Genomic DNA, 27753 nt, shown 5'->3' on the forward strand with positions numbered 1-27753 from the left:
TAAGACTGGAAGTATGTTGCAGGATGAGCACAATATTTATTTCCTCCACCCTCGATACCTGAACCCTGAATAATGCCATAATAGCAATAGTTCAACTTATATCTGAAACCCTATGCCAGCCCTCAAAAACATGATGAGTTACTTCAAATGTCACCCTGCATTCAGACAACTCACTCCTCATTCTCGCCCTTCACTTTCACACTCACCCTGCACTCAAAGCAATCACAATGTAATCACACTGATCACCATGCACTCACACCATTCACCCGCTCACCCTGCATTCACAGTGCCCACACTGGACTTATGCCACTCGCTATGAACTCACACCGTTCTCCCTCTTACCCTGCGGTCACATGAGCACATAGCTCACTCTGCAATCACAGGGATCACTCTGCACTCATAATGCACTTGCGCTGTTCACCCTGTACCTCACCCTGCAGTCACACGAGCACACTATTCACCCTGTACTCATGTGACACTTCACTCACTTGTCCCCCTCACTGCTCACTCTGCAATCTCACTCAAACAAGCCCATCACTAACCACACATTTATTCGTCCCACCCTGCACTTACATCAGCACCCAAATTCATATAGTCACCTCACTCACCCTGCAGTCACTCCTCTCACCCTACTCTCACACTTTTGCATCACACACTGTGCACTCAAATGGGCACTCCTGTCACTCACACAGCACAGAGGGTTAATGTCTATGGAAGATTTGAGCATGGACTCCTCCTTAGTTAATAAGTGTTTTAAATATCACGAAAAGACTCCCTTTAGGGTTCTGTTCCTTTTTGAAAACAGACAGTTGTCTTGTCTTGACAAAGTTGTTTTTTAGTTACATCCTTGTTTTTCCAGAATGTTATTTTATAGTGTACATGATGCAACAGCCGACACGTGTTTCGCCCTACGTGGTCAGTAGGACCTGACCTGACCAAACACTGCCAATCACCCCCCGTAATCGAAGTACAGCAGCCTTAACTTTTACGCCTCACCACTTTCAAATGTCATTAGTCGCCACTGTGCAGGATGTACCGTTACACACATACAAACTGCAAAACCATGTCGCACCGTGGCATCCCTTTTCATGCATAACGCCCAGCAAGAGGTCGGCACGTCACTGCTGCACAGATTGGGACCTCGGGCATAAGACCAAACGTACCACTCTCAGGCCTCACCTCAAGCTAACACTTCAGTTGTGCATAGAAAACCGAAAAATGCTTTCTTCTCTTACTCGACCACCACCAGGAAAGCACTTTGAGTAGGAAAGTGATATACAAATGCCACGATAGAGGGAATGGTGAAGGATCTGCGCAGAGCACTTTACTATACACATTTCTAAATTCATTGATAACACCGTGCCTTGTCTGTGGTAGAAGTATATTTGTGGGTACAGTTTGTATAATGGAAGTGCTAACTCTCTCTATGATATACTCTGGGATACAGCCAGCACGAAAAAAGCAGCTTTTTTTTATCTTTCTGAAAGTGCTTGGTAGTTAAATGTTTTTGGTACCATTTGCAACCTAACACCTACTCATCTCAGCCCGCTTTCTCTTATTGGAGCGCCCTCTTTCCGTTCCACGCGCCTCATTTATAATGTGGTACACGATGGATGCATTATTAATAGCCGCGGGGGTTGCGACCTCTGCTGTAGTGTAGCTGTTTAAATTGATAAAAGCTGTTGAGGTGAGGTTGTGTAATCGCTCACATCTTTAGTGTTCTCCTAAGAGGCTCTCTGGGAATACCACTAATTACTACGCATCTGTATTTATTTGATCCACGCAGAATCCTCCTTCTGTCACTCGGATAGAGGCTGCCGGCCTCTGCATACGAGTGATTCATCGCAGCAGTCCTTCTGGCACAGGATGGGAAGCAGGCAGCTCCCAGAATCAATATGCAAACACGAGAGGAAAAATACCTTCAGCGGCGGGGCCCTTCCCTCGGCGGCTCGACGCGGGAAAAATGCAAGGCCTGCGCTCGGGCACGAGGATGGCCTGCTTGGGGTGGGGAAGACAAGATGATACCTTCATAAGGAAACGTGCAGCATCTGTAGCCCGAAAGGCCAGTCTAGCGTGAGCAACGAGTCTGCCTGCAAAGTACAGGCAAGATGACCTAGTCCGCCCTTCACAAACATGGTCGTCATTTAGAGGTCGCCAGCGACCCCCCACATGCCCCTTTCCGACCCGTGGCGTCAGCTGTGGCAAAATCCGTGGCAGGAACGGAAGCAGCTCCTCCTTACGGACGTCAGTGGGGGCTTCACTCACCTCGTTTTTTCCCCTCAATTTTTTATTATACTAATAGTGAATATTACATTATTCACTATTAGTTTAATAAAAATGGAGTACAAATAGCTGGAATATGACTTTCAGGCATGGTCCATGCGGGTGAGAGGGGTGAGGCGAGGTTGGGCGGGGGGAGTCGACAGACGACGGCGAGGAAACTGAAATAAAACAAAAAAGAAAAGCGCTTACCTTGCGCTCACCGCATCGCTGACATGGCGATGCAGCGAGCTTCAGGTAAGTAGTTTTCTTTTTTTAAATGTAAGTTTCCTCGTTGTCGTCTGTCCCAATCCCAGGACAGCATGTAGGGCAGAGAAATGAAGAGACCACAAACTGTGGAGTTTCTTACCTGCGAGGAAGGCACATATCCAACTGGAAGCCAGAATAACAGGCCTACCACACAGAACACGTCGGAAACCTAACGAATCCATTGTGGGGGCAAGGGGGAGGGTCATTGGTTTTGTAGAGCCTAAAAGTGCAGGAACAGGAGGGAGCAAACAAGGTGGAGAACAGGAGAGATGGCGACTAATAAATACCTGTGATGAGGGGAAGGAGGGGTCAATTCCTATGAAAGCCAGAGAGGAATCACTCAAGTGCAAATGTAGAATGGGAACAGTATCAATCCTTACCTAGGAAACGTCCATGCTTCAGGTGAATACATTCTCTGGCCACTTTGAGGGAATGAGAGCCCAAGAGGGACACCTGGGTCTAATGGAACTGTTGGAAGTAGGTCCAGAGACTTTAGGGGTTCATAACCCTATTTAAGACTGCTGATATTACCCTCGAGGTCTTGAATATCCTTTGAGAGAGGATTCTATTTTTAATACATACCTTTAAAAGTGTTGAGTTACACCAAGAAAATATGTGGATAAACGTTCACTTGATATAATAAATAAAATCATATTCAATTGGAAAAAAACACTGTGTACCAGGAAATTCCTTATAAGTGAGTCTATCATAACTGACAGAAGCAGGCCGAATATGTGACCCTGTGTTACAGTGTCAATGTGGGTTTCACATGGTCAAAAGTTTGGCCTGCACCGGTCTGTGCAAAAGGTCTACCCACATATGCGGAGTTCAGTTTTTAATCAGAAGAAGTGTGGGAACATTGGATGATGGGACTTTTGCACTTTTGCCTGAAGTTCTGGAATTTTCTGTCACAGAAAAGGGATAACTTGTGATTTTATGAATCCATACTTTGAGATTTGTAGGGGATTCTCAGTAATAAAACAAGTTGGGCTTCACGCAAGCCATATCATTTTAGGCTCCACTGTATCTCTAGTTTTCAGAAATGTCTAGGGTTGGTAGATTCCCCTGGGTAGAGGCTCACCCAGCAAATGAATACCATGCCATCTCCCTTGGAATTTTCAAAATCAAAAACATCCCTTTGAGCCAGGTATGTGGTTCCCTGCTCAAACTCGTGGAAGATTCAGCCACACTCAGAGGACCTAGAGGAACATATCTGGGTGAAACCACGGGAGCAATATGTTTCTGTGAGAGCACGACTGAAGGAAACTACCATGTTTTAGGGAAAAAATATTGAACATCTGACAAATATCTTATTCAGTGCAGTGTCCTGGCTAGCCAGTCAGGGCAGTCTTACACTTAGCGAAAGAAACTTTATGATGTGTAGATATTAAAAATATATGGTTGTTGTATTTCTCCGTACAGTACATGGGTCATACTGTGATCAAAAGACAGGTACCCTAAACTTGCATTCTACTTGCAGCTGCTTTCCAAATTTTTAAAGAACAAGTTACTTACCTTTGGTAACTTATCTGGTAGAACCTCTATCTAGCCCCAGATTCCTTACCTTAGAATTATCCCTAAGCGCCAGACTGGATCTGGAAAATTTTGTGAGCAGTAATCCTGCGTGCCAGTAGGTGGCGTCCTTCAGCTCCGCGTGGCGTCGTTGGTGTCGTCTGTACCGGAAGTGACATTCGAAGTGCCTATAAAGGAGGACGTCAGTTGCTTTTTGCGACTTTCCATGCCAGAAGCACGGAGCCACGAAGTACACTGACCATTGGTGTGGAAAACTAGGGCCATAAAAGGGGAAAGCCCTGTCCCTAGAAATCCGTTCATAGAGCGGGTAGGGTGGGTCGATCAGTGGCTAGATAGAGTCTATACCAGATAAGGTGTTACCAAAGAGAAGTAACTTTTTCATCTGATAGAGACTTCTAGAGGCAGATTCCTTACCTTAGAATAGATACCCAAGCAATACTTCCCCGGAGGTGGGCCTGAGGGCCAATTTCAGACGAGGAATTCCTGCTGACCAAACGGGCAAAATGCTTGACTGTCCAGACGGTAGTGTTTGGTAAATGCATGCCTGGCAGATGTTCAAGACCAGAACTTCGTGAGTTGGTGGAATGAGCACCCAGGCCCTCAGGGGGTTGCTCCTTAACCATTGGGTACCTGATAAGGGTGGGCGGAGTTGGCAGAGTGCCACTACGCGGAGTTCCACGGAGTTGAAAAAAAGTCTGTGGATCTCCGCTCCACCATAATAACAAACAATGGGAAATAAATTACTTACCTGCTCTGGGGTCTGTGGGCTGCCCTCCTCCTCCTCGTGGTCTCTCCTCCTCGCCGTCCTCGCGGGTCGCAAACCCAAACGTTGTACGTCTTGCGAAACCTGTGCATGCACGTACAGTCCTCCCAAGATGTACAATGTAGGGGTTTGCGACCCGCGAGGAGGAGAGACCACAGCAGGGAGGAGGGCAGCCCGGAGGCGCCAGAGCAGGTAAGTGATTTATTTCCTGTCTGACTTTGGGAGTGGGCAGGGGTTAACTTCACTATGCCTCAGAGTTTGAGTTTTTGACTGAACTCTGCATTCCCAGCGGAGCGTGGAGTTGGCAAAACTCCGCAAACACCGCTGGCGGAGCGGAGTTCATCACCCGTGGTTAATTTTGATACAGAGTTTGATCCATCGTGAGATGGTCCTTTTCTGTACGGCCAGTACCTTCTTCCCTCCGACGAAGAATTGGTTGTCCACCCCGAACTCTCGTTTGCAAAAAAGTTAGTACGACAATGCTCTTTTTAGGTCCTGATGGTGAAGTTGCTCCTCTTCTTTCGAGAGATGAGGAGGAGCATAAAAAGTAGGCAGAGTGATGGATTGGCCTATATGATATGGAGTGACCACTTTCGGAAGAAAGAAAGCCACTGTACGAAGAACCAGTGTGTCTGGGTAGATGTAAAGATAAGGAGGCATAGATGACAGGGTCTGAAGCTCACATACCTTACGGGCAGAGGTTACGGCCACTATGAAGGACGTCTTGATGGTAATAAGCCTGAGGGGACAATTATGCAGAGGTTCAAAGGGTGCAAATAAGAGGAAAGTGAGGATAAGATTGAGGTCCCACTGGGGCATAATAAAGGGAAAAGATGGAAACAAATGTTGTAAACCTCTCAGAAACCTATTTACAATAGGGGATTTGAAGAGGGATGGCTGAACAGGCAATCCCTGACAAGCTGAAATGGTGGAGAGATAGCCCTTCAGAGTGCCCAGAGCAGAGTCCTGCTGGCCAAGGAAAAAGATGAACAGGACAACCTGAGAAAGAGGGGAAGAAAGGGGATCATGCCACAAATTTTGTCCAACAGCAGGCATTAACCATCTTGGTGGAGGGATGCCTGGCTGCCAAGATAACGTCACAGACTTTGGAAGGAAGGTCTAAAGAGGTTAACTGTTTACGCTCAATCTCCACACAAGAAGGCGGAGGGTTGACAGGTTTGGGTAGAGAACCCTCCTCTGCTGCTGCAACAGAAGACCCTCTCGAAGGGACAGTTTGATCCGAGGACCAATGGGCATGCTTAACAATCTCGGGATATCAGACTGTCCGTATCTAATCCAGAGCCACAAAAACGACTTGGACCCAGTCATTCCTGATCTTCTTGAGAACTGTGGGCAGAAGTGGAATGGGTGGAAAGGTGTACAGGAGGCCTGATTTCCACTTGAGATGAAAAGCTTTTCCAATCAAGAGCTGCCTTGGAAACTCCGGTGTGCAGGACTGCTGACATAGTGCGTTCTCAGTGGAGAATAGATTGAACCGAGGATCTCCAGACTGCTGAAAGAGACCTTGCACCACCTTCAGATAAGTGACGCCATTCGTGATCCAAGAGGTATCTTCAACAGAGTTCATCCGCTCTGGTGTTCAAAAAACCTGCCAGATGTTGAACCACCAGAGATATGCCCTGCTGTTCCAGGCATGTCCAGACGAAACGCAGGGTCTCTTGACAAAGGGTCCATGACCCCACACCGCTCTATTTGTTGCAGTATCAGATGGCGGTGTTATTGTCAGTAAACATTTGCTCTAGCCTTCCCTGGATGGAGGGTAGAAAGGCTTTCAATGGCAGTCGGATCGCTCGGAGCTCCAAAGGGCTGAAAGTGGAGTCCGGATTCCGCAAGAGACCAGACTCATCTGATCTCAAATTCTCCCAGATGGCCGCCCCAACCCAGGAGTGACACATCTGTCATTAATGAGAGATCTGGTTGGAGAAGGAAGAGCGGTCTGCCGATAACCCAATTGCGATTCGTTAACCACCACTACAGATCTTTCGCAGTTCCCTCTGAGATCTGGACCATTTCAGAGAGATTACGCTAATGCTGCGCCTGCTGGAACTTCAGAAACTGCTGCAGAGCCTGCATACACCAACGGGCATGTATCACCAGCAGGATGCAGTAGGCCATGAGGCCCACTAGCCTCAGAGTCTGTTTCACCCAATTCCAGGATAGAGGCTGAAACATCAGTATCATAGCCTGAATTTCCAGGACATGCCGTTCGGGAGGATAGGCCCGAAACTGCACCATGTCCAAAACATTTCTGATAAAGGTGAGCGTCTGAGAGAGAGTCATGTGTGACTTCCGCACATGGACAGTGAACCTCAGAAAATGCAGGATGTTCGTCATAGTCTGGAGGTGGTAGACAACAGCCTGGGGCGAGCCTGCCTTCAACAGTCAGTTGTCGAGATAGGGGCAGACCGGCACCCCTGATCTCCACATATGAGCTGCAACCACAGCCATCACTTGGGTGAACTCCTGCAGGGTGCTGGTGAGGCCAAAAGGGAGCACAACAAACTGACAGTGCTTGTGGCCCACCGTGAACCACTGGTAACGCCTGTGGGCAGGCAGGACAGGAATATTGAAAATGCGTCCTGCAAGTCCAACATTACCATCCAATCTCCTGGATCCAGGGCAGAGAAGACCTGAGCAAGAGTGAGCATTCTGAACTTCTCCTTCTTGAGGAAGACGTTGAGAGAGCGCAGGTCTAGGACAGGAGAAGGCCTTCATCCTTCTTGGGCACCAGAAAGTAACGGGAACAACAACCACAGCCCACTTCTGGCATCTGCACTCTCTGTTCGGCAACTATTGCCAAAAGAGCTGTCACTTCTTAGCGGAGAAGAGATAGGTGGTCCTCCATCAGCCTGTCGTAAGTAGGTGGCATAAAAGGAGGGGTAGTCTCAAATGGGAGGGAGTTGCCCCTTCGGACAATCTGCAAAACCCACCTGTCCAATGTTATGTACTGCCAGTGGGGCAGGTGATGGCGAATCCTGCCACCCACTGGGTGCTTATGATGGTAAATGGTGAAACTAGGATGGTTTGTAAGCTTTGGCTGCTGTGGGGGTGGGGGTGGACTGACTTGACCACTGGCACCTGATGCACGGGGCTGGTAGGTACCAGTCCACAGCGATGCAGAGGCTGGAAAGCTTGCACGCCCCCGCCCCGGTAGCCAGGCGGGTAAGAATGTGGCTGTGGCCACAAAAGGAGTGAAAGGCGGATTGAAGGTGACGAGGGGCCATAGAGGCCTGCTGTCCTTAAAGTCCTCCGGCGCCAAATCCACCTTGTCTTAGAGGAGATGGGAACCATCAAAGGGCATGTACATGAGTGATGTCTGGATATCCCCAGTTCTCGACCAGGTGTGGCATTGCAAGGCCACTGTCGATGAAAGCGCTCTGACTAGTAAGTCGGTGGTGTCTAATCCACATCTAATGGTGAACTTAGTTGCATCACTCCTGTCGGCGACAGCCTGGGAGGGCACGGCTCAGGCCTTCTCCGGGACCGTTGGCAGCACCTTCACAACCGTATCCCACAGGGGTGGGAATAGCTGCCCAAAAGGCATGCAGTGTTCACCGACCACAATGCCAGGCTGGTGGAAGAAAAAATGTTCTCGCCTAAATTGTTCAGCCTCTTGGATTCCCGATCCAGTGGTGCGGTTGGGAATGCGCCATGCTTTACATCAGAAGTGGAGGCTTGGACCAATAAGCTGTAAGGTGTACCCTGAGGAATATGGGGTCGCCTGGAGCGGGGAGTTTGCGGTGGGCAATTGTCCTGTTCGCATGAGCCCCTTTTGTGGTGCTTGGACCAGGTCCCAAGCAGCACATCAGTATGCACTTCGTTGAATGGGAGAAGCGGTTCAGAAGGGGTCACTCCCAGTTGAAGCACTTCCATCGAGACTGGCACCAATAGCAAACTAAGGTTCAGGACCCTCTGCAGCACCATAGTGAATGAAGCTCCCTCTTCCGTAGCCATGGTAGGGGGAGAAAGCATGTCAGTATCTGGAGAAGAGTACAGTCCACTGGCTTCACCCAGATCCTTACACCAGTCCAAGGATTCATAAGGCTGATATTCTACAGGGTCCAGCGACCCCTCCCAGTCTTCCTTGAGTCCTAGCCCATAGGAATAGGGCCCAGGCTCCGGCCTAGAAGGCATGGCACCACTTGGCGCCGAAGGTGGCGTCAGACGATGCCACTTAGGCTCGGTGTCGAAGTCTAGAATATTAATGGGGAAGGCGCTGGCGACTTAGTAGGGAGCATCAGCCTCAGGAAAGGTCGACATGGTACAACTGGCGCTGATTCTTGATGCCCGACTGGCACCAGAGGCACTGCAGTGGCTCCAGTAAGAACCCCTCCGTGAACTCGCGGGGCCCAAAGGCACGCCAGAGGGATTCGGCTGCTCAAATATGAGGCACATGGCATCATACAATTCTTGAACCACAGAGCCAGGCCTCGAGAGACGCTTCCTTATCTCATCAATGCACTCTTCAACAACTTCTTCTTTTTGTGGGACCGAGACTTACCCAAACTACTCGACGACCTGGAATGTGACTATGTCCTCGGGCTCCTGAGGCCTTCCTATCGACTGGGACATCAAGCGTCACACATCAAGCCACCAGGAGTATGAGAGATAGCACCCCCAAGGCCTTTGGATACATGGTGCAGCAGTCAGGATAGGCCTTCGTGTCATGGTCTCGTTCGAGACAATAGAGGCAAACAAGGTGCTGGACCGTCACCAACATATGTCAGTGACAGGTGCTGCAGGGCTTGAAGCTGGCCTTCTATGATTACATTTCTGCCACACTAGCAGATAAGACCTAAAAAAAAACTTTGACAAAACATAGAATATACACTGACTGGCTTGTAAAGTAAAAGTACTGACATTAGCGTACCTAGTAGGCGCCTAAATAGGTACCATGAAAGTCACTTGCAGCGAGGATGATGCCAAGACACCACGTGGAGCTGAACATCGCCACCTACCGGCACATAGAAGTACTGGTCACAAAAAACTTCTGGATCAAGTCTGACAACAGTGGATAATTCTAAGGTAAGGAATCTGCGGCCTGAAGTCTCTATCAGAAAGACACAGCACCCAGTTTATTACCTATGGACATCCTGAACCCATTGAAAACCTATGCATGTCTAGTGTCCCCATGTTCAGGAAACCAAGAGGTAAGAAGCTGGAGGTGATAAAAACTTCCAGGTGTGTAGATATTAAAGATATATTGTTTTAATATGTTTCCATACAGTCAAGGGGTGCGACCAGTGACCAAAAGACAGTTACCTTCAAGTAGCATTTTGCTTGCAGCGACCCTTTCAAATTTCCAAAATCACTGCACCCATTATCACCTGTGGGCACCCTGATCCCACTGAAAATCCATGCAGGTCTGGTACCTCCTTGTTCAGGAAAACCAGAGAAACTAAGATGGGTGTCAAGTGTTGGTAGGTAGATGTTCCTCCATGAGGGAGACTGGAGGAAAATACAGTGTCTCAGAAACTAATAGTAAAAATCTGACAAAAGTCACAACTAGTGCGATTTCCTGGCCAGCCAACTAATAAAGGTAAGGAAGGGTTGCTCACAGAGTGATAGAAACCTTAGATGTGAAAATGACATGGCCGTGGTATGTTGCGATACTGTCCAGATGTGATATCCATGACCAAAAGATAAGTGCCATAAACCAGTATTTTGCTTGCAGTTTCATTCCATGGGTGCCACCTAACCCTGTGCCTAGTTATCAGCCGTTGATAACCTGAATCATGCAAAACCCATGCATGTCTGGTACCACAAGACCCAAAGAAACAATGCTGAGGGCAAGCCTTGGCACGGGAAGAAATATGTTTCTGTACGAGGGAGACTGGAAGGTAATACCTTTTTTGGAAAACAAATCATAAAACTCTGACAAAGGACACAGTACAATCTCCCTGCCAGCCAATATGGGTTAGGCGAGGTCAGATACTCAATGATGGAAACCTTAGGATGTGTAAGTGGCAAAAATGCATGGTAGTATCTGTGACCAAAAGGCAGATACCTTTAACTGACAGTTTGCTTACAACTGCTTTCCAAATGTCCAAAATGCCCTCCACCTAGTTTATCGCTAGTGGGCACCCAAAATTCATACATGCTTGGTACCCCTACTCTCCGGAGGCCCAGAGGAACAAAGCTTGGGCAAGACTTCTCAGGGCTATGCTCCTGCATGAGGAAGTCTGGAGGTGAATTACAATGTGTTGTAATAAACATATATACAAATCTGGCAAATGCCATGTTCAGAGCATACTACTGGCCAGCCAGTAAAGGCAAGGCAGGTATGGCTCACACCAGCAGATTCCTTAGGTCATACAGAATTAGTAAACATATAGTTTGTATTCCTTCCCGATAGTCTTGAGTTTGATATCTGTCATCAAATGAACAGTGCAACATAAGCAGTGATTCTGCCACAAGTTTGTGATCTGCATTAAAATTACATAATTGATTGAGCAGATTACACTCCCCAGGAAAATACATGTGTATTTGCTAATGCTGGACTCAAGATGTTCAGGTCATCGTTTCCTTAGTTAGCGTTCTTGGACTTATGTTTGTCTATTTGACAAATTCAATAAAGGAATTGTGTTAAAAATGAGAATATCTCCACATTTTTCATTGTACCTTCAGCAGAAATTACATATTGATGCAGGATTTGCACCAATACATAGCCCTGAATGTGCTGAATTGGTAAATGTGCTTGAACAACCTGATGCTGATTACTGGAAAAGAGCTCCGGCACATAGGTGTGCTAACATCCAGAATGTGATAGGGTTTAATACCTCTCTAGCACTTGGTCTGTTCATAAAAGGTTATAGTACCCCTTTAAAAAAAAGCTGAACGGAGTCCCATTGTGCCATTAAATTACTGGTTCATATCTCTCCTACTAAAGTGGTCACATCCTTGAGCATCATGCAGCCAGAAAACTGTTTCTGGTTATCGAATTCAATGACATACTGCACAATGCCCAGAAAGGTACTGGAAGGAATTGGGTGCATGGCCTGGCTGCAGGCCTGGCCCTGCGGATCATCCCATGCGTAGAAGGGGTTGGCCGCTCCCCTGGGGGTTGGGTTAAGGTTGCCCAAGGAGGTAAGGCATATGCTCAACTTTGAATCTAATACAAATAAAAGAAATTCACTGAAACACAAGCAAACCTTTACAAAACGTGGTAGTTGGGTGTTATAATCAGATAAAAATCTTTACTAAAGGAAAACCGGTTTCGTTTAGTGAAGCACCAATAACTTGTGCCCCTGTCAAGCACTGCTTATGATTGCACATATTACAACACTCATGACATGGTAAATGACATCATTGATGACACCATTAATTACATCATCCAGTCATTTTGTCAACGTCCTATAGGTTTGTGAGCTTGGAATAATTCAACATGCTATACCTGTATGGCAAATATTCTATAACCAATTAAGTGATAATGGGCATAACCTTCGACCACAAGCTGGACACAACATATCTGAAAAATCACCCACATTTGAAGGAAGTTAATATCTTTTTACTGGTATTCACCCACCAAACAAGCAAAATGCCTCCTCAGACTTTATAGGGGCCACCCCCTTTTTTAAACCATGAACACAATCCAAAATAAGAGTTTTTCCTCTATTCAGCTTACCAAGAGCCCCACTTAAAGACATCTTAATGACCTACAATTTTAAGTGAAGAGGTTGACAGGTATACGTTTACCATCAATAAGACACTTTCTGCCAGCCATATGGACAAACTTCTGTAGTTTGGTAAAATACAAATCACAAACCGTTTTAAACAAACAATACACCCTTTTTAGGTCTCGCCTAGCGTTAGCAGCACATATGCGGTGCTCTCGCCATGCGAGTGCTTTTAGAATCGATACGATTTCAGAAGGGGGCTTAAAGCCACGCCCTTCTTTTCAATTGGCTCGCGTCCTTGTTTATGTTAAACAAGGGCGCGTGATTGGCAACCGGGCTTTTGGGTTACCGCCTTGTCCACTTTTAGGGCGGCCCATGTGGACAGCCCGATGCCATCTTTGTTTACTTTAATGAGCGCGCGCGCTCTTGCTTCTGATAACGCAGCTTTTGTATCCTGTCTGCCTGACAACGGACAGACTCTTCGAGTGGCTGATGCTTTCTAATAGTAGACTGCACGCCGACGCCATCTTTGTTTGGATTTGCTTTTGTCCCGTTCAGTAGGCTGTGTCAGGTGCCGGCAGCGCCTTGTTAAACCCGCCAGAGAATCTTGCGCACAACTTGTTTAGTTTAGTTTAAAGCCTCGACCTAGTGACGCAGCGGGGGTGGGTGGGGAGACGGGACTGACTTTCCACTCAATTACCAGCTCCCAGTATGACAGGAAATAAAGCGTTGTACTTACAACAACATGCTCTAAGGCATTTATGATGTTAGAAAAGCCTTATAATACACCAATAGCCTGAAAGGGAACGATAATAAAATAATGTTACCGTATATCGCGAGTTAAAGGGAACAGGCGATGCGTCGTGTTAACAACTTTCCATAAAATAATTGGCTGCGCACCGCGGGCTAACGGAGCCTTGACTCGGTCGTATTATCACTAACGAAGCTGTCATTACGGACGCCGGGCACGAATATTTTACAGGGTTGGCGCCTGCCCGGTTCTTCAACGGGCTGGGCCCAAGCTGCACTTAGAGGCTCTGCAGGGGCATGCATCTCCCTCCCACACCACGGGGTTGTTGGGCCCACTATGCTCCTTCAGAGAAGTTGTGGATGTGGACATTCGCCACAGAAACCCATAGAACCAGAAAGTAACCAACCGGACTAAACTGAGAGAAACAGGCTGTCTGAGAGGGTAAGGCAGGAGGAACCTGCTCTGAAACCCTTGGGCTCACCCTGTACTTAACCCGAATATGGTCAGCACTGTATACAAGGGGTCAGATGCGGTTCACTTAAGTTACATACACACAAAAGCCCTACCAGCACAAACAAGTAGCCAAGGACTACGTCTGCCTGGAGAACTTTGAAAAGGACTGAGCGTACAGCCAAGGTGGCTTGGACTCCCAAGGCTGAATAATTAAACCATCTCACAAGAGAAGGGTGAGGCTCTAGTGTGGAAAAAGGGGATTGAGGGTGGGCAGAGACACACACGGGGGTAGGGGTGGGGTGGGCACAATGAGAACAAGCATTGAAAATGCAATAGGTCTCGCCTTTTACTAAGTTAAAGCCATGTGCTTTGCTAATGGTATTGTATAGCAAAGCAAATGGCTTTAACTTAATGAAAGGCGAGCCCTATTGCATTTTTAATGCTTGTTATTCCTGCGATGAGAACAATGGCATACCACCTTATAGCCATACTTACAATCCAGAGTGAGTTAAAAGACCTCAAATGTAGTCACTCCTCCATTCTACATTATTCAACAATCTGTAATGCCTTCAAATCTTGGAAATAAACATCCCGTTTGCGTTGTGCACTGTATTACAACTCTTTAACAGGGACACATGGCCAGACACCCACTGGTGGATACTTTATAGTCAACAGATGATTTGGCTTCTCTCAAACATTTTTTGCAACTAGCTTAGGCTTTAAGCTACAACCTACTTTCAAACATGCCTCTGCACCCCCACTTCAGATGCGCTCACCCTTTATCTTGTTTAATATGGACCACAAACTTTACTGTTTTGCAACCAGTCGCCATTATAACCTTTAAAATGCACAACACCACCTGCCTCCAGGACATACGCTATTTCCACTCTCTGCACCCACATGTGTACCTGCAGTAACACTATGCTGTGTGTGCAAGACAGGGTGCAAGTTATAGTTAGTTTTTTAAATTGTAATTGTAGAATTTTAGGGAATTTCTGTTTTAAACATAAGACAGAAGTTATTTTCTTCTCATTGCAATACCTAACTAAAAGGCCATTTTAACCTTTTTTTATTATAAATGCGCACCTTGTCAGTGAAAATAAATGCGTGAACCAATAACATGTTATTAAAAAACACAACTGTACTAATAAACACACATTGACACATTTATTATTACATTGCAAACTTCAAATTCAAGTTTATTAGTTTATTACCACTACAGAGTAAAACTGACATGAGAAAAGCACTGTTCTCTGCCTTACAGACTGTAAGTTACAATTACACAATTTACACATTGGAAACTTCTCTGCAAATAGGACACCTCTTCAATGTGAAGGTACCTTGATAAACTAATTTAACTCCTTTGAGTCTGGTTTTGGTTAAATACCTTAGCCCAGATTTGTCAAAGGATTGTGTTGCCCATGCATTGCGTGGTGAAAAATGGCAATGCAATCCTTAGCTCTGGCTAGCTTGGTAAAACTGGAAAAATGCAAGGCAGCACAAGTCGCTGTCTTGGATTACTCTTCACCGAGAAGGCGTTACATGGGTGGAGAGTGGGTGTTCCCATGCACTCACCCATAGATTTTGGTGTATTCCCAGATTTAACAAGACGGGTACACCTGAGAATGCATCAGAATGCTACACCTTCCCGATAGAGGAACAACAAGGAGAAGGAACATTTTTATTTACCCATTAAGCATCTATTGTGGCATGTTGTGCTGTAGATTCACATGATTAGCATAATTCCGCCATCTAGTGTTGGGCTGGGATGTGCGTCAGTTGTATTTCTTCTAAGAAAGTGTTTTGAGTCACGAGGTATAGTGACTTCTCCTCTTGCTTGCAATGTGCATGGTCCTTGACTCCGACGTTAGATTGTTTTTCGCACAGCCGATGAGGGTGGAGTGTAAAGGATAATGTATACCAGTAAGATGACCATGCAAAAGTAATGTAATATATAGTTAACTGCAACCAACAGAGGTTTCTGAGTAGGAGGGTGGGCACATGTGAATCTACAGCACTACATTCCACAAACAGATGCTTACTGGGTAAGTAACATTTTCAGTTGGAGGCATGTGTGGATGTGGATACACATGCGTAGCATAGACTGTAAAGCAGTTCTCCTTCATAAGTGGTGGCTAACCTTGGAGGTTGCAGTTGTTTGAAACAATGTGTGTAGAACCACTTGGCCCACATTGGCTTGTTGACGGGCCATAACATCTACACAGTAATGTTTTTGTACATGTATGCAGTGTAGACCATTTAGCTGCTTTACATATGTCAGCCATAGGTATGTTTCCTATGAAGGCCATTGAAGCTTTTTTTGAGAGTAGAGCGAGCTTTTGGAGGGATAGGCAGTGTTATTTTAGCTTTAGCATAACAAGTTTGGATGCATTTGACAAGTGTGAAATGCCCGATTTAGAAACAGCCCTCCTTTGTGTGGTTTTGAAAATGTAAGAAATAGTTGTTGTGTTTTCTAAATAATTTAGCTCTATTGATATAGTACATGAGGGCCCTTTTTACATTTTAGGTGTGTAAAGCCCTTTCCGTAACTGAGTCAGGTTATGGAAAAAATACTAGTAACTTCATAGATTGATTTAGGTGGAACTGAGATACCACATTTGTAAAGAATTTTGGATTGGTATACAGTACCTCTTTGTCTTTATTTAGTTGGAAGAATGGTCTTCTGCAGTTAATGCCTGAAGTGCACTGACAAGTTTGAGTGAAGTGATTGTAATTAAAATGTTAACCTTCTAGGACAGAAACTGGCGGGGGAAGGAGTGTACGCATCAAATGGAGGACCCATTAGCCTTGTTAACACAATGTTAAGATTCCAAGGAGGGGCTGGTGGTACACTAGGAGGAATTATTCTGTTGATACCCTCTAGGAAGGCTTTAATTACAGGAATCCTGAATAGAGAAGTGTGTTGTCTGTTTTGGAGATATGCGGATATGTTATCTTATGTTAATTTAATTTATAATACACGTGAATCACCCCGGGAGGGGTATCTCTGTGCAGCACAGCTTATAAGCAGGGGAGCAGGCTGACTAGGCCCGAAATAATGATGCTTTGAGAAGTTTTCTGAATTTGTAATGGTCTGTGCATTGGCATATGTGAAATGGGAGTTTGTTTCAGAGTGGGGAGGGGGTAGGTAAGAAAAGGATCTGCCTCCTGAGCTGGATTTAGTGATGCGTGGAACTGAGAGAAAGGCTTTAACACTAGCAGATCTCATGGCTCTGCAAGGACGATAGTGGACAAGCTTTGCAGAAAGGTAACTGTGCACTTTGCCCTGCAAGGACTTGTGAGTCAGGCAGCAAACCTTAAATATGATTCTTTTGCAAAATGGTAGCCAATGAAGCGTGTGTGGAAGAGGGGCAGAGGCTGCCCTAGCTGGAATATTATGAATGAGATGTGCTGCCGTATTTTGAAAGGCTGGCAATTTGTTTGAGACAGTCTCATTTATGGGAGCCAATAGAGCGTTACAATAGTCCAAGCGACTGATGACCAGTGCTTGGATTAGCGTTTTTCTCACTGAATGTGGGAGGAGGGGAAGCCTCTCTGTAACAGCTGCAGCATGTGAAAGCATGTGCCAGTGGTGGCTACAACATGTTCTTTCATAGTGAATGCTTGGTCAAGGATACAGCTGCTAAGTGGAGCCTTATGGATGTAAAAGCTAACCAAGAGGTATGAAAATGAAATAAATAACAGACAGTATCCTGCAACTTTGCTCCAAGAGGATTACTGTGTTTTGAATGACAACAGTGAGCAAATATTTTCCACTTTGCCGCATAAAAGACCCTAGTAATTAGCCTTCTTGCTTCTTTAAGAATCTCCATACAGGGTTGAGGTGGATTTAAGTAACACAACTCTATGACTTCAGGAGCCAGATCACAAGATTGAGGGGCCTGGGGTCTGGCTGTCTGACTTCTCCATGGTTCTGAGTGAAAAGGTCCTGCCTGTTGGGGTGTATCTGGTGGCAAACTACTGATAGTTCTAGGAGGGTGGTGAACCATGGTTGTCTCGCCCATGTGGGAGCCACTAGGATGAGGGTGAGAGATGTCTGCCAAAGTTTGTGAACCACAAACGGAAGCAGTGGGAGAGGTGGCGAAATGGTCTATGTGTGGATGACCCCAATGCTGGAAGAATGGGAGGAGGACTTGCAGGTTGAGTTACCATTCGTGCATTTGTTGGTGCCTCCTGCTGAGATGTGCAAAGTGGTTGTCCACTCCTGGGAGGTGCTCCGCTAATAGGTGAATGCTGTACTGGAGAGCCCATATGCAGATGTTTTGGGCTAGATGAAAGAGCTGAGAGGACCTGGTGCCCCCTTGTTGTTGCAGGTAATACATGGCAGCCATGTTGTCGGTGTTGATGAGTACTACTTTGCCAATTAGGTGGGGAAGGAAGGCTTTGAGCGCTAGATGAACAGCTAGCAACTCCAGGTGACTGATATGGAGATGTGACTGATTGTCCAGTGTCCCTGGACAGTCAGATCCTGCGAAGGTGCCCCCCACCTGTAAAGGAAGCATCCATTGGTATGATTCTCTGCAGAACTGGGTTTATGATAGGCTGTCCTTTTAGGAGATTGTTGGTATTCCACCACTGCAGAGAGTGACAGGCTTGATGGCTTACCAACACTAGATCTGTCAATTGACCTTCCGCTGGAGTCCATTGATGCGGTAAGCACTCCTGCAATGGACGCATATTGAGTCTGGCATGAGGTACTATTGCTATGCATGAAGCTGTGGTCCCTAGGAGATGCATAACTGTTCTCACTGTTATCTGGTGATGAGGCTGAAACTGGGGAATGAGCACCTGAAATGAGTGAATGCGGGCAGCATTTGGGTTAGTTATTCCCTTCTGAGAGTTGAGGATGGTCCCTAAGCAAGGTTGTATTTGAAGGGGTTGGAGGTGGAATTTGGGGTTGGAGGTGGAATTTGGCTGCATAGATGGGGAAGCCTAGTTGATTAAGTAGGTTTATGGTGGTTTGTGTGTGTTGAAAACACCTTTGAATAGTTGTGCTTTTGATGAGTCAGTAGTCCAAATATGGAAAAACCCGTTTGTTTTGCCTGCGTAAATGAGCAGCTACTACTGCAAGACAGTTGGTGAAAATCCTGGGGGCTGGAGTGACCCCGAATGAGAGTACTTTGAATTGGAAGTGTTGTTCGTTTCGTATGAACCTGAGGTATTGGCTATGGCCCTGGGCCTGGTGAATAGGAATGTGGAAGTTGGATGTCCTTCAGGTAGAGTGGGGCCGTGAAGTCGCCTTGTTGTAGCAGTGGGATGACATCTTGAAGAGTGACCATGCGAAATGCTCTGAGGGAATGTACCTGTTTAGAGGTCTGAGGTCTAAGATTGACCTTAAAGACCCATCCTTTTTAAGAATACGGAAGTAAAGTGAGCCTTGCTGGTGTAATGGTACAGGTTCTCTGGCCCTTTATTTTTTTTAGAAGTGCCTGAACTTCCTCCCGAGCAACTGTTAATAGTCCGTTGAAAGTCTATAGTTGCAAGGTGTAATGTTTGGAGGTGTGGAAGTGAGTTCCAGACAATAACCATGTTAGATAATATCCAACACCCACTGGTCGGAGGTGATACTCTGCCATGTGGGAAAGGACCTTTGTATCGACCACCAACATGTGTTGTGTGATCGGGAAAATGGTTGGAAAGTCAAGGTTTGGTGGTAGAGGCAGAAGGTTTGGTGAAACTGCCCTTGCCTCTAACTCTAGAATAGTTTCCTGTGTATGACCCTCTGTAATATTCCCTTGGGAAGGATGTTTGAGCGTGTGGTTTGTGATAGGATGTGAAGGTCTCAGGGGATTTAGTTTAGGACCCTGCCCGATATGATTTATGTCAAAAGGAAACATGTTGGGAAAGTGTTTGTAACACCCCCATGGCCTAGGCCATTTCATTATCCTTCTTGATCTTTACAAAAGAGAGTCCACTTGAGGGCCCATCCAAGGGAAGAGCTAGCAGGTTTTGCTGTACCTCAGGCTTGAGGCCTGAAATTCGGAGCCAGGCATGTCTCCGGAGGACCAGACTGGAATTTATGCCCCTAGCTGTGATATCAGTTGCATCGAGGGCACAGCAAATGATTGTGTTTGATATACCTTCTCCCTCAGAAGTAATTTAAAAGGCCTTTTTCTTGTATTCTTCAGGGAGATGTCAGAGGATGTCCTCTATTTCGTCCCAATGTGCCCTGTTGTAGCGTGATAGGAGTCCAATGGAGTCTGCGATTCTCCCATGTTTGGCAGAGTGTGCAGCGATCCTTTTACCCGCTGTATCTATCTTTTTACTCTCCTTAGCTGGTGGGAGGGTGTCACCAGATGTTTGAGAGTTAGCCCTCTTACAGGCTGTGGCCATAACTAGGGGTTTAGATTGAAGTTGCCCTTTATTGTATGTAGGGGCGACAGGTGATGATGGTTTGTATTTTTTGTCAACGCTGGGTGTAATGACTCTGAACCTGACAGGGTCATTAAAGATATCTTGTGTGTGCCTGAAAAAGCCTTTTAACATTGGCAGATATTGTTCTGAACTCTGAGCAGAGGAGAGGGTTTCAAATAAAAAATCATCCTCTAAAGGCTTTGTATGTAGTGGGACCTTGTGGAATGTAGCCGTGCTAACTATGAAGTCATGGTAGGTGGTAGTGTCATCAGAGGAGGAGGGTTTGGCTGGATAGAGATCTGGATCTGTATTTGCAGGTGGATCTGCCTAATAAGAATCCCAGGGACCATCTTGCAGTGGGATGGAATACTGATCTCCTTCCCCCAATCCATTGTGTCTGAATGTAGGGAACCTTCAGGTGAGTCTGTTGTGGGGTGAACAGGCAAAAGAGGTGGTAATGGAGGGTGATGTGCAGCAGGCACTGGTGGTGGGCTGATATGCAGTGGGCTTGTAGCCTTGTCTTCCTTTTTCTTTGGAGGAATGGGAACGTCTAAATCCGCCTCAAAGGACAAATGTGTTTTTGTTGGTTTGAGCCACTGAATGAGACGTTTTGCAATGATAGGGCTAGTGTCCGGGTGTATTCTTATGTGCTTTTGGAGAGGGTCCAACTTCTTCTGGAGTCTCTCGAACACTGGCTCCACCGACTCCAAAGGATGCTTCGAAAAGGTATATGTTTTAGGCTCTAAAGTGAATTTCGACACTGGACTTTTCAGCACTGTGATTTCGGTTCTGAAGCCGCTTTTTTAGGCGCTGAGGTGAAATGGTGTTTCGATAGCAAAGTTTTCCAGCTCCGAAAGTCGGCTGGAGCACAATCTAATAGGCTTCGGTTGGGGCCATGCTGTTCCTGCGTTTTTCTTGGGGCCGGTCTGAATGCAGTGGCGGACCAACACCAGTCTTTGGTCGATCAGGGGGAGGTAGGCAACGCTCTATAGAGAGGTGTTTTGTTCGAGTTGGAGGGGGCACAGTACTCATGGGTTGCCCTGGAGTGATATATTGCATCTCTATGTTTGAACCAGAGCTGTCTTCAGGAGAGAAGGTGCCCTCGTCAGCAGCAGATGGATGGGCCAGTAACTCCTGTTCTAGATCTTCTGAACCGAAGAGGTCTGGTGTGTCCTTGGCGGTGCATCGAGAGATCTCTAAACATTGAGCTGTTCAGTCTCAAAGAGTATTGTTTGTTCAAAAAGACCTGCAGGCCTCACAGGTCACTTCCTCGTGCTCGGGGGGAAAAGGCCCAAGTTACACAACTGGTGGAGATCAGTGCATTTAAACTTTTTATTTTAATTTTTAACTTTATTTATTCATTTTACGTTAAGTATACAACATACAAACATGGAAAGTACATCTCATCAGCACGGAGAACATATGCACTGTTAGGCAAATGGGTATTCTGAAAAGTGTAGGCATCAGATCAGATTTCCTTTAGATATACAAGTTGAACATCAGTGCATAGTTAACAGGGTGTGTTGAAACTTGGCATGGCAACAAGGACAGAAAATGGAAAGGCGTCTGTTCCATCACCGAGTGGACGTCTCTTGGAGGAATTACACCCGAAGGGTGAAGGCCAAAGAAGGCGTCAGACAACTCATCATCCGGACTAATTCAACGTTGATGCACTTGGCTAGTGTAAAGAGTTAAATCTGCGATCGAAACAATATCGATCATATTGAAGGAAAGTAACTGACAATGGTGTTGAACCAGAGCAGACATCCTAATCAGACGGCAGAAGAAAACAATTGAACAATGGAGTTGAGGATTATGAACATTGCAAGCAAGAGGAGGACTCACTATACCTCGTGACTCGAAAGACTTGCTTATAAGAAAATCTGCTTGCACACATCCGAGCCCAACACTAGATAGCGGGATTATGCTAAACATGTGTATCTACAGCCACAGATGCCTCAAACATATCTTTGTTTCTCCTCGTTTTTTTCTCTTTCTAAGTGTGCTGCATTCTGCAGCACACTTTGGCCTTTGATTGGGTAAGGCATGAGGTCTGTGGCCAGATCCTGCGCCCAACCCCTCGAGGGTGATTGAGCGCAAGGCCTGGATGTCAGTTTAAGTAAGGCACACCTACTGACTTTGTCAAGAGATCTGAACACCAAAATATAACAAGCATTGGCAAAGCTGATTGTCAATGTGTTTTAGCCATGTTGTACACCAGCATGGCTGCGTTTCAGCAAGGCTAACAGTTACTGGGCATGGAGTAGTGGCGTGGAGTGGATTGTTGGGTCTTGGAGTGTCATGGAGTGGAATGGAGTAGAGTGGAGTAGAGTGGACTGGAGTAGAGTGGACTGGCGTACAGTGGAGTGGCGTAGAGTGGCGTGTCATAGAATGGTACAGAGAGGAGTGGCGTAGAATGTTGTGTAGGGAGTAGAGTTAAGTGGAGTAGAATGGAGGGGCATAGAGTGGAGTAGAGTGCTCTAGAGTGGCATAGAGTGGAGTGGCATAGAGTGTCATAGGGTGTGGTGGCCCAGAATGGAGTTTATTGGAGTAGAGTGTCAAAGAATGGAGTGACATAGTGTGCCGTGGAGTGTTTTGGAGGGAGTAGAGTGTTGTACAGTGGAGGGGTGTAGAGTAGAGTGTAGTGTAGTGGAATGGCATAGAGTGGAGTGGAGTGTCGTAGAATAGGCATAGAGTGTCGTAGAGTGGAGTCGCATGGAGTGGCATAGAGGGAGTTGCGTAGAGTGCCGTATAATATCATAGAGTGGAGTGTCAGAGTGGAGCATCGTAGAGTGGAGCGTCCTAGAGTGGGGTGTCCTAGAGTGGAGTGTCCTAGAGTGGAGTGTGCTAGAGAGGAGTGGAATAGAGTGGAGTAGAGTGTCAAAACTGGAGTGGGGTAGAGTGTTGTAGAGTGGAGTAGACTAGGTTGGAGAAGTGTGTCGTAGAGTGGAGTCGAGTGGTGTAGAGGGAGTTGCTTAGAATGTTGCAGAGTGGTATAGAGTGGAGCAGAGTATTATAGAGTAGAGTGGCATTCAGAGGAGTAGAAGGCCGCAGAATGGAAAGGTGTGGAGTGGAGCAGAGTGGAGTGGCATTGCGCAGAGTGTCATAGAGTGTCTTGTCCTAGAATGTCGTAGAGTAGAGTGGCCTAGAGTGGTGTGGCATGCCATAGAGTAGTGTGGAGTGGCATAGAGGGGAGTGGCATGTCGTAGATTAGATAGGAGGGGAGTGTTGGTGAGTGGGGTGTAGTAGAGAGGAGTGGTGTTTCATATGGTGGAGTGGCGTGTCATTGAGCGGATCAGAGTGGTGTAGAATAGAGGGGCATAGAGTGGAGTAAAGCGTTGTGGCGCAGTGTGGAGAATGCATGGTATAGTAGCGCACAGCCAATGCAGACAACACATTTTCAATTGAAATTACCCTTATATTTGCACAAACATACAGTTTTACGTATAAAAGTATACACAAACAATAATGTGTGGAAGTTTTATTTTCTAGTGTATTGATTTGTTCTTATTGTATTAAAATATTTGTTTACACTACACTTTAGAATTACAAAAAAGAACTTCAATTATGCTTTCCTAATTCTGATTTATTCAGAAATATCTGCACTGTTCATTTACAGACATGTAAACTTTGCTGTGCTCTAGAAAGAACAATTTCCTTTCACAGCAAGATTGCCACCTAAATCCTCTCACTTTCAAGTCAGAGAAAGAAAAGTAATCACCAAGCTCCCTCAGAAGACAGAGCTTGAAATTTGACCTCGGTCTTTCAATGCACAGCAAATGTGACAAGGAAAGAACAAGATTTAAAGGCATGTTTACAGAGAGCACTTGTAGAAGAATACAGTAAATAGGCAATGCTTCATGGGAGGACCGAATTCAAGGTGGACAGCCTTAAACAAATATAGCCAGCAACTGTGACTTACAAAACAGAAAGCCAATGGTAAGCAATGAGTGGAATACATTCCCAGGGAAACTTTCAGAATGTCTCCAAGACATCGTTAGCAAACGAGATAACTGTGCTGTCTGGTAGGCTTTGACCTAAAAAGTGGGTCAATTGGATTTAGGACATCAACATTAATAAAGCACAGGTATTGCTGTTGTTAAAATATGGCCAATAATTACAATGACATATATTTTTCTATAATTCACACACAGCAATGTTTAATAAAAGTGATTGTCATAATCAATTTAATAAAATGTAATTCAAAAAAACAACCAGCATGTCTTTGAGACCTTTCTTTTTTAAATCAAGCTTCAAAGTGCAGCCACAGAACCCACCACAGCGAGGCTCTTCACTCTAGCTGAAGAGCATAGAGTTCCAGCTAGAAGTGTTTTTAAAAATATGGTAAGCTCTCCGGGGGTCATGGTTTTAATGGCCCAGGAGACTTAGGGCCGGATTCAGAGTTTGGCAGACAGGGTTATTCTGTCACAAACATGATGGATATCCTGTTCAGCAAATTACAATTCCATTATACCCTATGGAACTTGTAATACGGTGGGCAGAATATTCGTCACGTTTGTGATGGAGTATCCCATCCAGCAAGATCCAAATCAGGCCTTTACGGTTTTGTTTTTTTAATGTTCTGGTGGTCTGCTGCAAACTCTCCCTACCCCCAACAGCATTAAAAAATGCTTGTTTGTGCCCCTGTCCCTACTAGGAACATCAGCAGGCGACACATTTTTTTAAACAGCCACTAAGACATCAGCAGGCTCCAGAAAAGTTTGGAAAGAGCCTTTGCAGGGCATTATGGGGTGCTCCTATATGGAGCAATGCATAATAAATGAGCCGCTCATTTATTATTCATTTTTTATTTTGGGTGTCCCAGTGCCCACCTGGAACACGCAGATGCTTATTCTTTGTTGGGGGCTTCAGGGGGAGCACCAGGCCCTCCACTGGCCCGCCACTTCCCCTGCCAGCACCAATCCTTCAAAATATTTCCCTAGTTCGTGGTGTACATGCGACCTACACCACGGACTGGGGAAACAATTTGAAACTCAGAACTATTTCTGACATGAGGATTCTTCCTTGAACAGAAATTTCATACTACTTCCAACCTAAAAAAGACAGCTTTATTGTTTTCAAATTTACTAGACAAATGGATAAGTCCACAACCACTTAAGTTCTCACATTGTAAAAAGGCCCCAGGACTGCATGTCTCAAAGGGCTAAAACACCTTTTGATTGATCTCTCTCGAGCTGTTCTTTCTTGTTTGTGTAGAATTAAGCACAAATAAAAGTGTCCATCATCAAATCATCATCTGTCTACAGTTTTTTTAGAGAAAAGTGAGCAATTATTATCATTGATCTATTTACTGTAAGCTCTGTACAAAAATATACTAATTTGAATATTTAAGATTTGGATGTTAATATCCCAATCTTACGAAAACCCTTTTTTGTATAGAGCACATCCTAACTCACAAATTTAAAGACGCTCTTGTTTATGCCAATGAAGTGATTAGTACATATGAGAGAGCATCTTGAAACTGAGGATTGGTGCTATACAAAAGGAAACCTATTTTATAGAGCACATCCTGAGCTCGGGTATTTCAAGACGCTCTCATATATGCTAATGAAGTATTTAGTACATACGAGAGTGCCTTGAAATGCGAGAGCTCAGGATGGGCATTGTAAAAAATAAAAAACTTTTTCTGCACGGCGCACATATTTCAAGACGCCCCACTACTTTTAAATTCCACCAGCAATAAGAGATTTGTCATGGGTACCACCGATCCAGGTTAGGTTTAGGACTAGAGTGACTACTGCTATCAGAAGCCAACTGCTTCCAAACAGCCTTGTAAACCTCCGAAACAATGGAACAGGAATCTGGTCGCAGACTGGAAAGAGGCAGAGACCAGCAAGGGGGTAAAAGGGAGAAGAAGATACCCATATCTGCCCTCCACAGCAGCGGTGCCTTCTAACAGCAAAGCAAAAAAAAGTAGAAATGTAAACACTACCACCCCAAAGACTAGACTTTGCATATGGCCATTATATCAGTGTAAGCATGGTTTTAGTTTAGGGTCCCTTAAAGAGCCACCATGCTTTTCGCATCATTCGCCGTTTGTCAAAGGAAGGATGGATGCCCCATTATCTCTCTGCACACAGATGTATGCGTTTTCCCAAGAGAGTTATAGCTTTGAAGTGAATAAAAGGCCCAGTTTGCAGAATTCCGGCCAGTTCAACCTATCTCAGCCCTTGGAGTAAAAATGTTGTGCTAGGAATTTCTCTCCAGTGGAGTTTAGGCAGAGAAGGTCTTGCATGTAAACCGTCGGGCGCTAGCCAGGTCCCCGAGTTCTTTTCGCCAGAGGGTGACTTCAGTGAGGCACATTCTTAGGGTGTGAATCGTAAGGAGGGCCCCGGCCCCGGCCCCGTCCCACAACGCTCAGTAGGAGCGGAACCCCTCGAGCGGGAGCTGTATTCCCCCAGACTCTAAGCAGTCTGCTCATCAGCAAAGCCGTTAAATTTGCAATAATATTTCAGTGGTGCGAGTCGGAGCGTTGCAAGTGATAACATTTTCCAATTTCATTTAAGAGCCGCCCGAAGCGTGCAGTAATTAGAGGGCGCACTCACGGGGAAGCTGCTGGTCGCCTCGGGGGTGAGGATCCTGAACCGGCCCTGCAGGTCGGCCGCGTCGTCGGGGTTCCCTGACTGGACCGCCGCTTGCAGGCCCAGGAGCTTGGAGTAGTACTGCAGCATCTCGTCGTTCAGCTCCAGGGGACACACATAGATCACATCCACATTGGGATCTGCAACAGAGAGAGGCTTTGTATTAGTGGCATTCTGCTACAGAGCTATACTCCCCTTTGGGGTCCTATTTCACTCCCCTGGGATCCCCTATACCATGACTTTCATCGAGCATAGGCATTTTGTGGCACAGTAACTAATTGACTTGCATTCTGTGGCACAGTTAACTAATGGACAGGCATTCTGCAGCACAGTATCTAGTAGACAGGCATTCTGTGGCACAGTGACTTATGGACTTGCAATCTGTGGCACAGTACCTATTGGACAGGCAATCTGTGGCAAAGTAGCTAATGGACTTGCATTCTGTGGCACAGTAACTAATGGACGTGCATTCTGTGGCACAGTAACTAATGGATAGGCACTTGTGGCACAGTAACTAAAGGACAGGCACTTGTGGCACAGTAACTAAAGGACAGGCACTTGTGGCACAGTAACTTATGGACTTGCAATCTGTGGCACAGTAACTAATGGACAGGCATTCTGTGGCACAGTAACTAAAGGACAGGCACTTGTGGCACAGTAACTAAAGGACAGGCACTTGTGGCACAGTAACTTATGGACGTGCAATCTGTGGCACATTAACTATTGGATAGGCATTCTGTGGCACAGTAACTAATGGACAGACAGTCTGTGGTACAGTAGACAATGGACTTGCATTCTGTGGCACAGTAACTAATGGACTTGCATTCTGTGGCACAGTAACTACCTGACTTGCATTCTGTGGCGCAGTAACTAATGGACTTGCATTCTGTGGCACAGTAACTAATGGAGAGACATTCTGTGATACAGTAACTAACAGACTTGCAATCTGTTGTACAGTAACTAACAGACTTGCAATTTATGGCACAGTTACTAATGGGCAGGCATTCTGTGGCACAGTAACTAGTGGACATGCAATCTGTGGCACAATAACTAATGGACTTGCATTCCGTGGCACAGTAACTAATGGATAGCCATTCTGTGGCACAGTAA

The 27753-nt window shown here is 45.8% G+C and overlaps 1 protein-coding gene across 1 annotated transcript in view; it reads right to left on the bottom strand.

Annotated features, from left to right (window-relative positions):
- IQCH (IQ motif containing H) overlaps positions 1 to 27753 on the bottom strand; it is an 846786-nt gene that overhangs the window by 349169 nt on the left and 469864 nt on the right. Inside the window, exon 12 of the mRNA XM_085644600.1 lies at positions 26608 to 26783. Within this exon, the coding sequence (XP_085500726.1) occupies positions 26608 to 26783 (176 nt within the window). The remainder of the gene's footprint in view (positions 1 to 26607; positions 26784 to 27753) is intronic.

Source organism: Triturus cristatus, chromosome 3_1 (genome assembly GCF_964204655.1).
Source record: "Triturus cristatus chromosome 3_1, aTriCri1.1, whole genome shotgun sequence".
Lineage (NCBI taxonomy): Eukaryota > Metazoa > Chordata > Amphibia > Caudata > Salamandridae > Triturus > Triturus cristatus.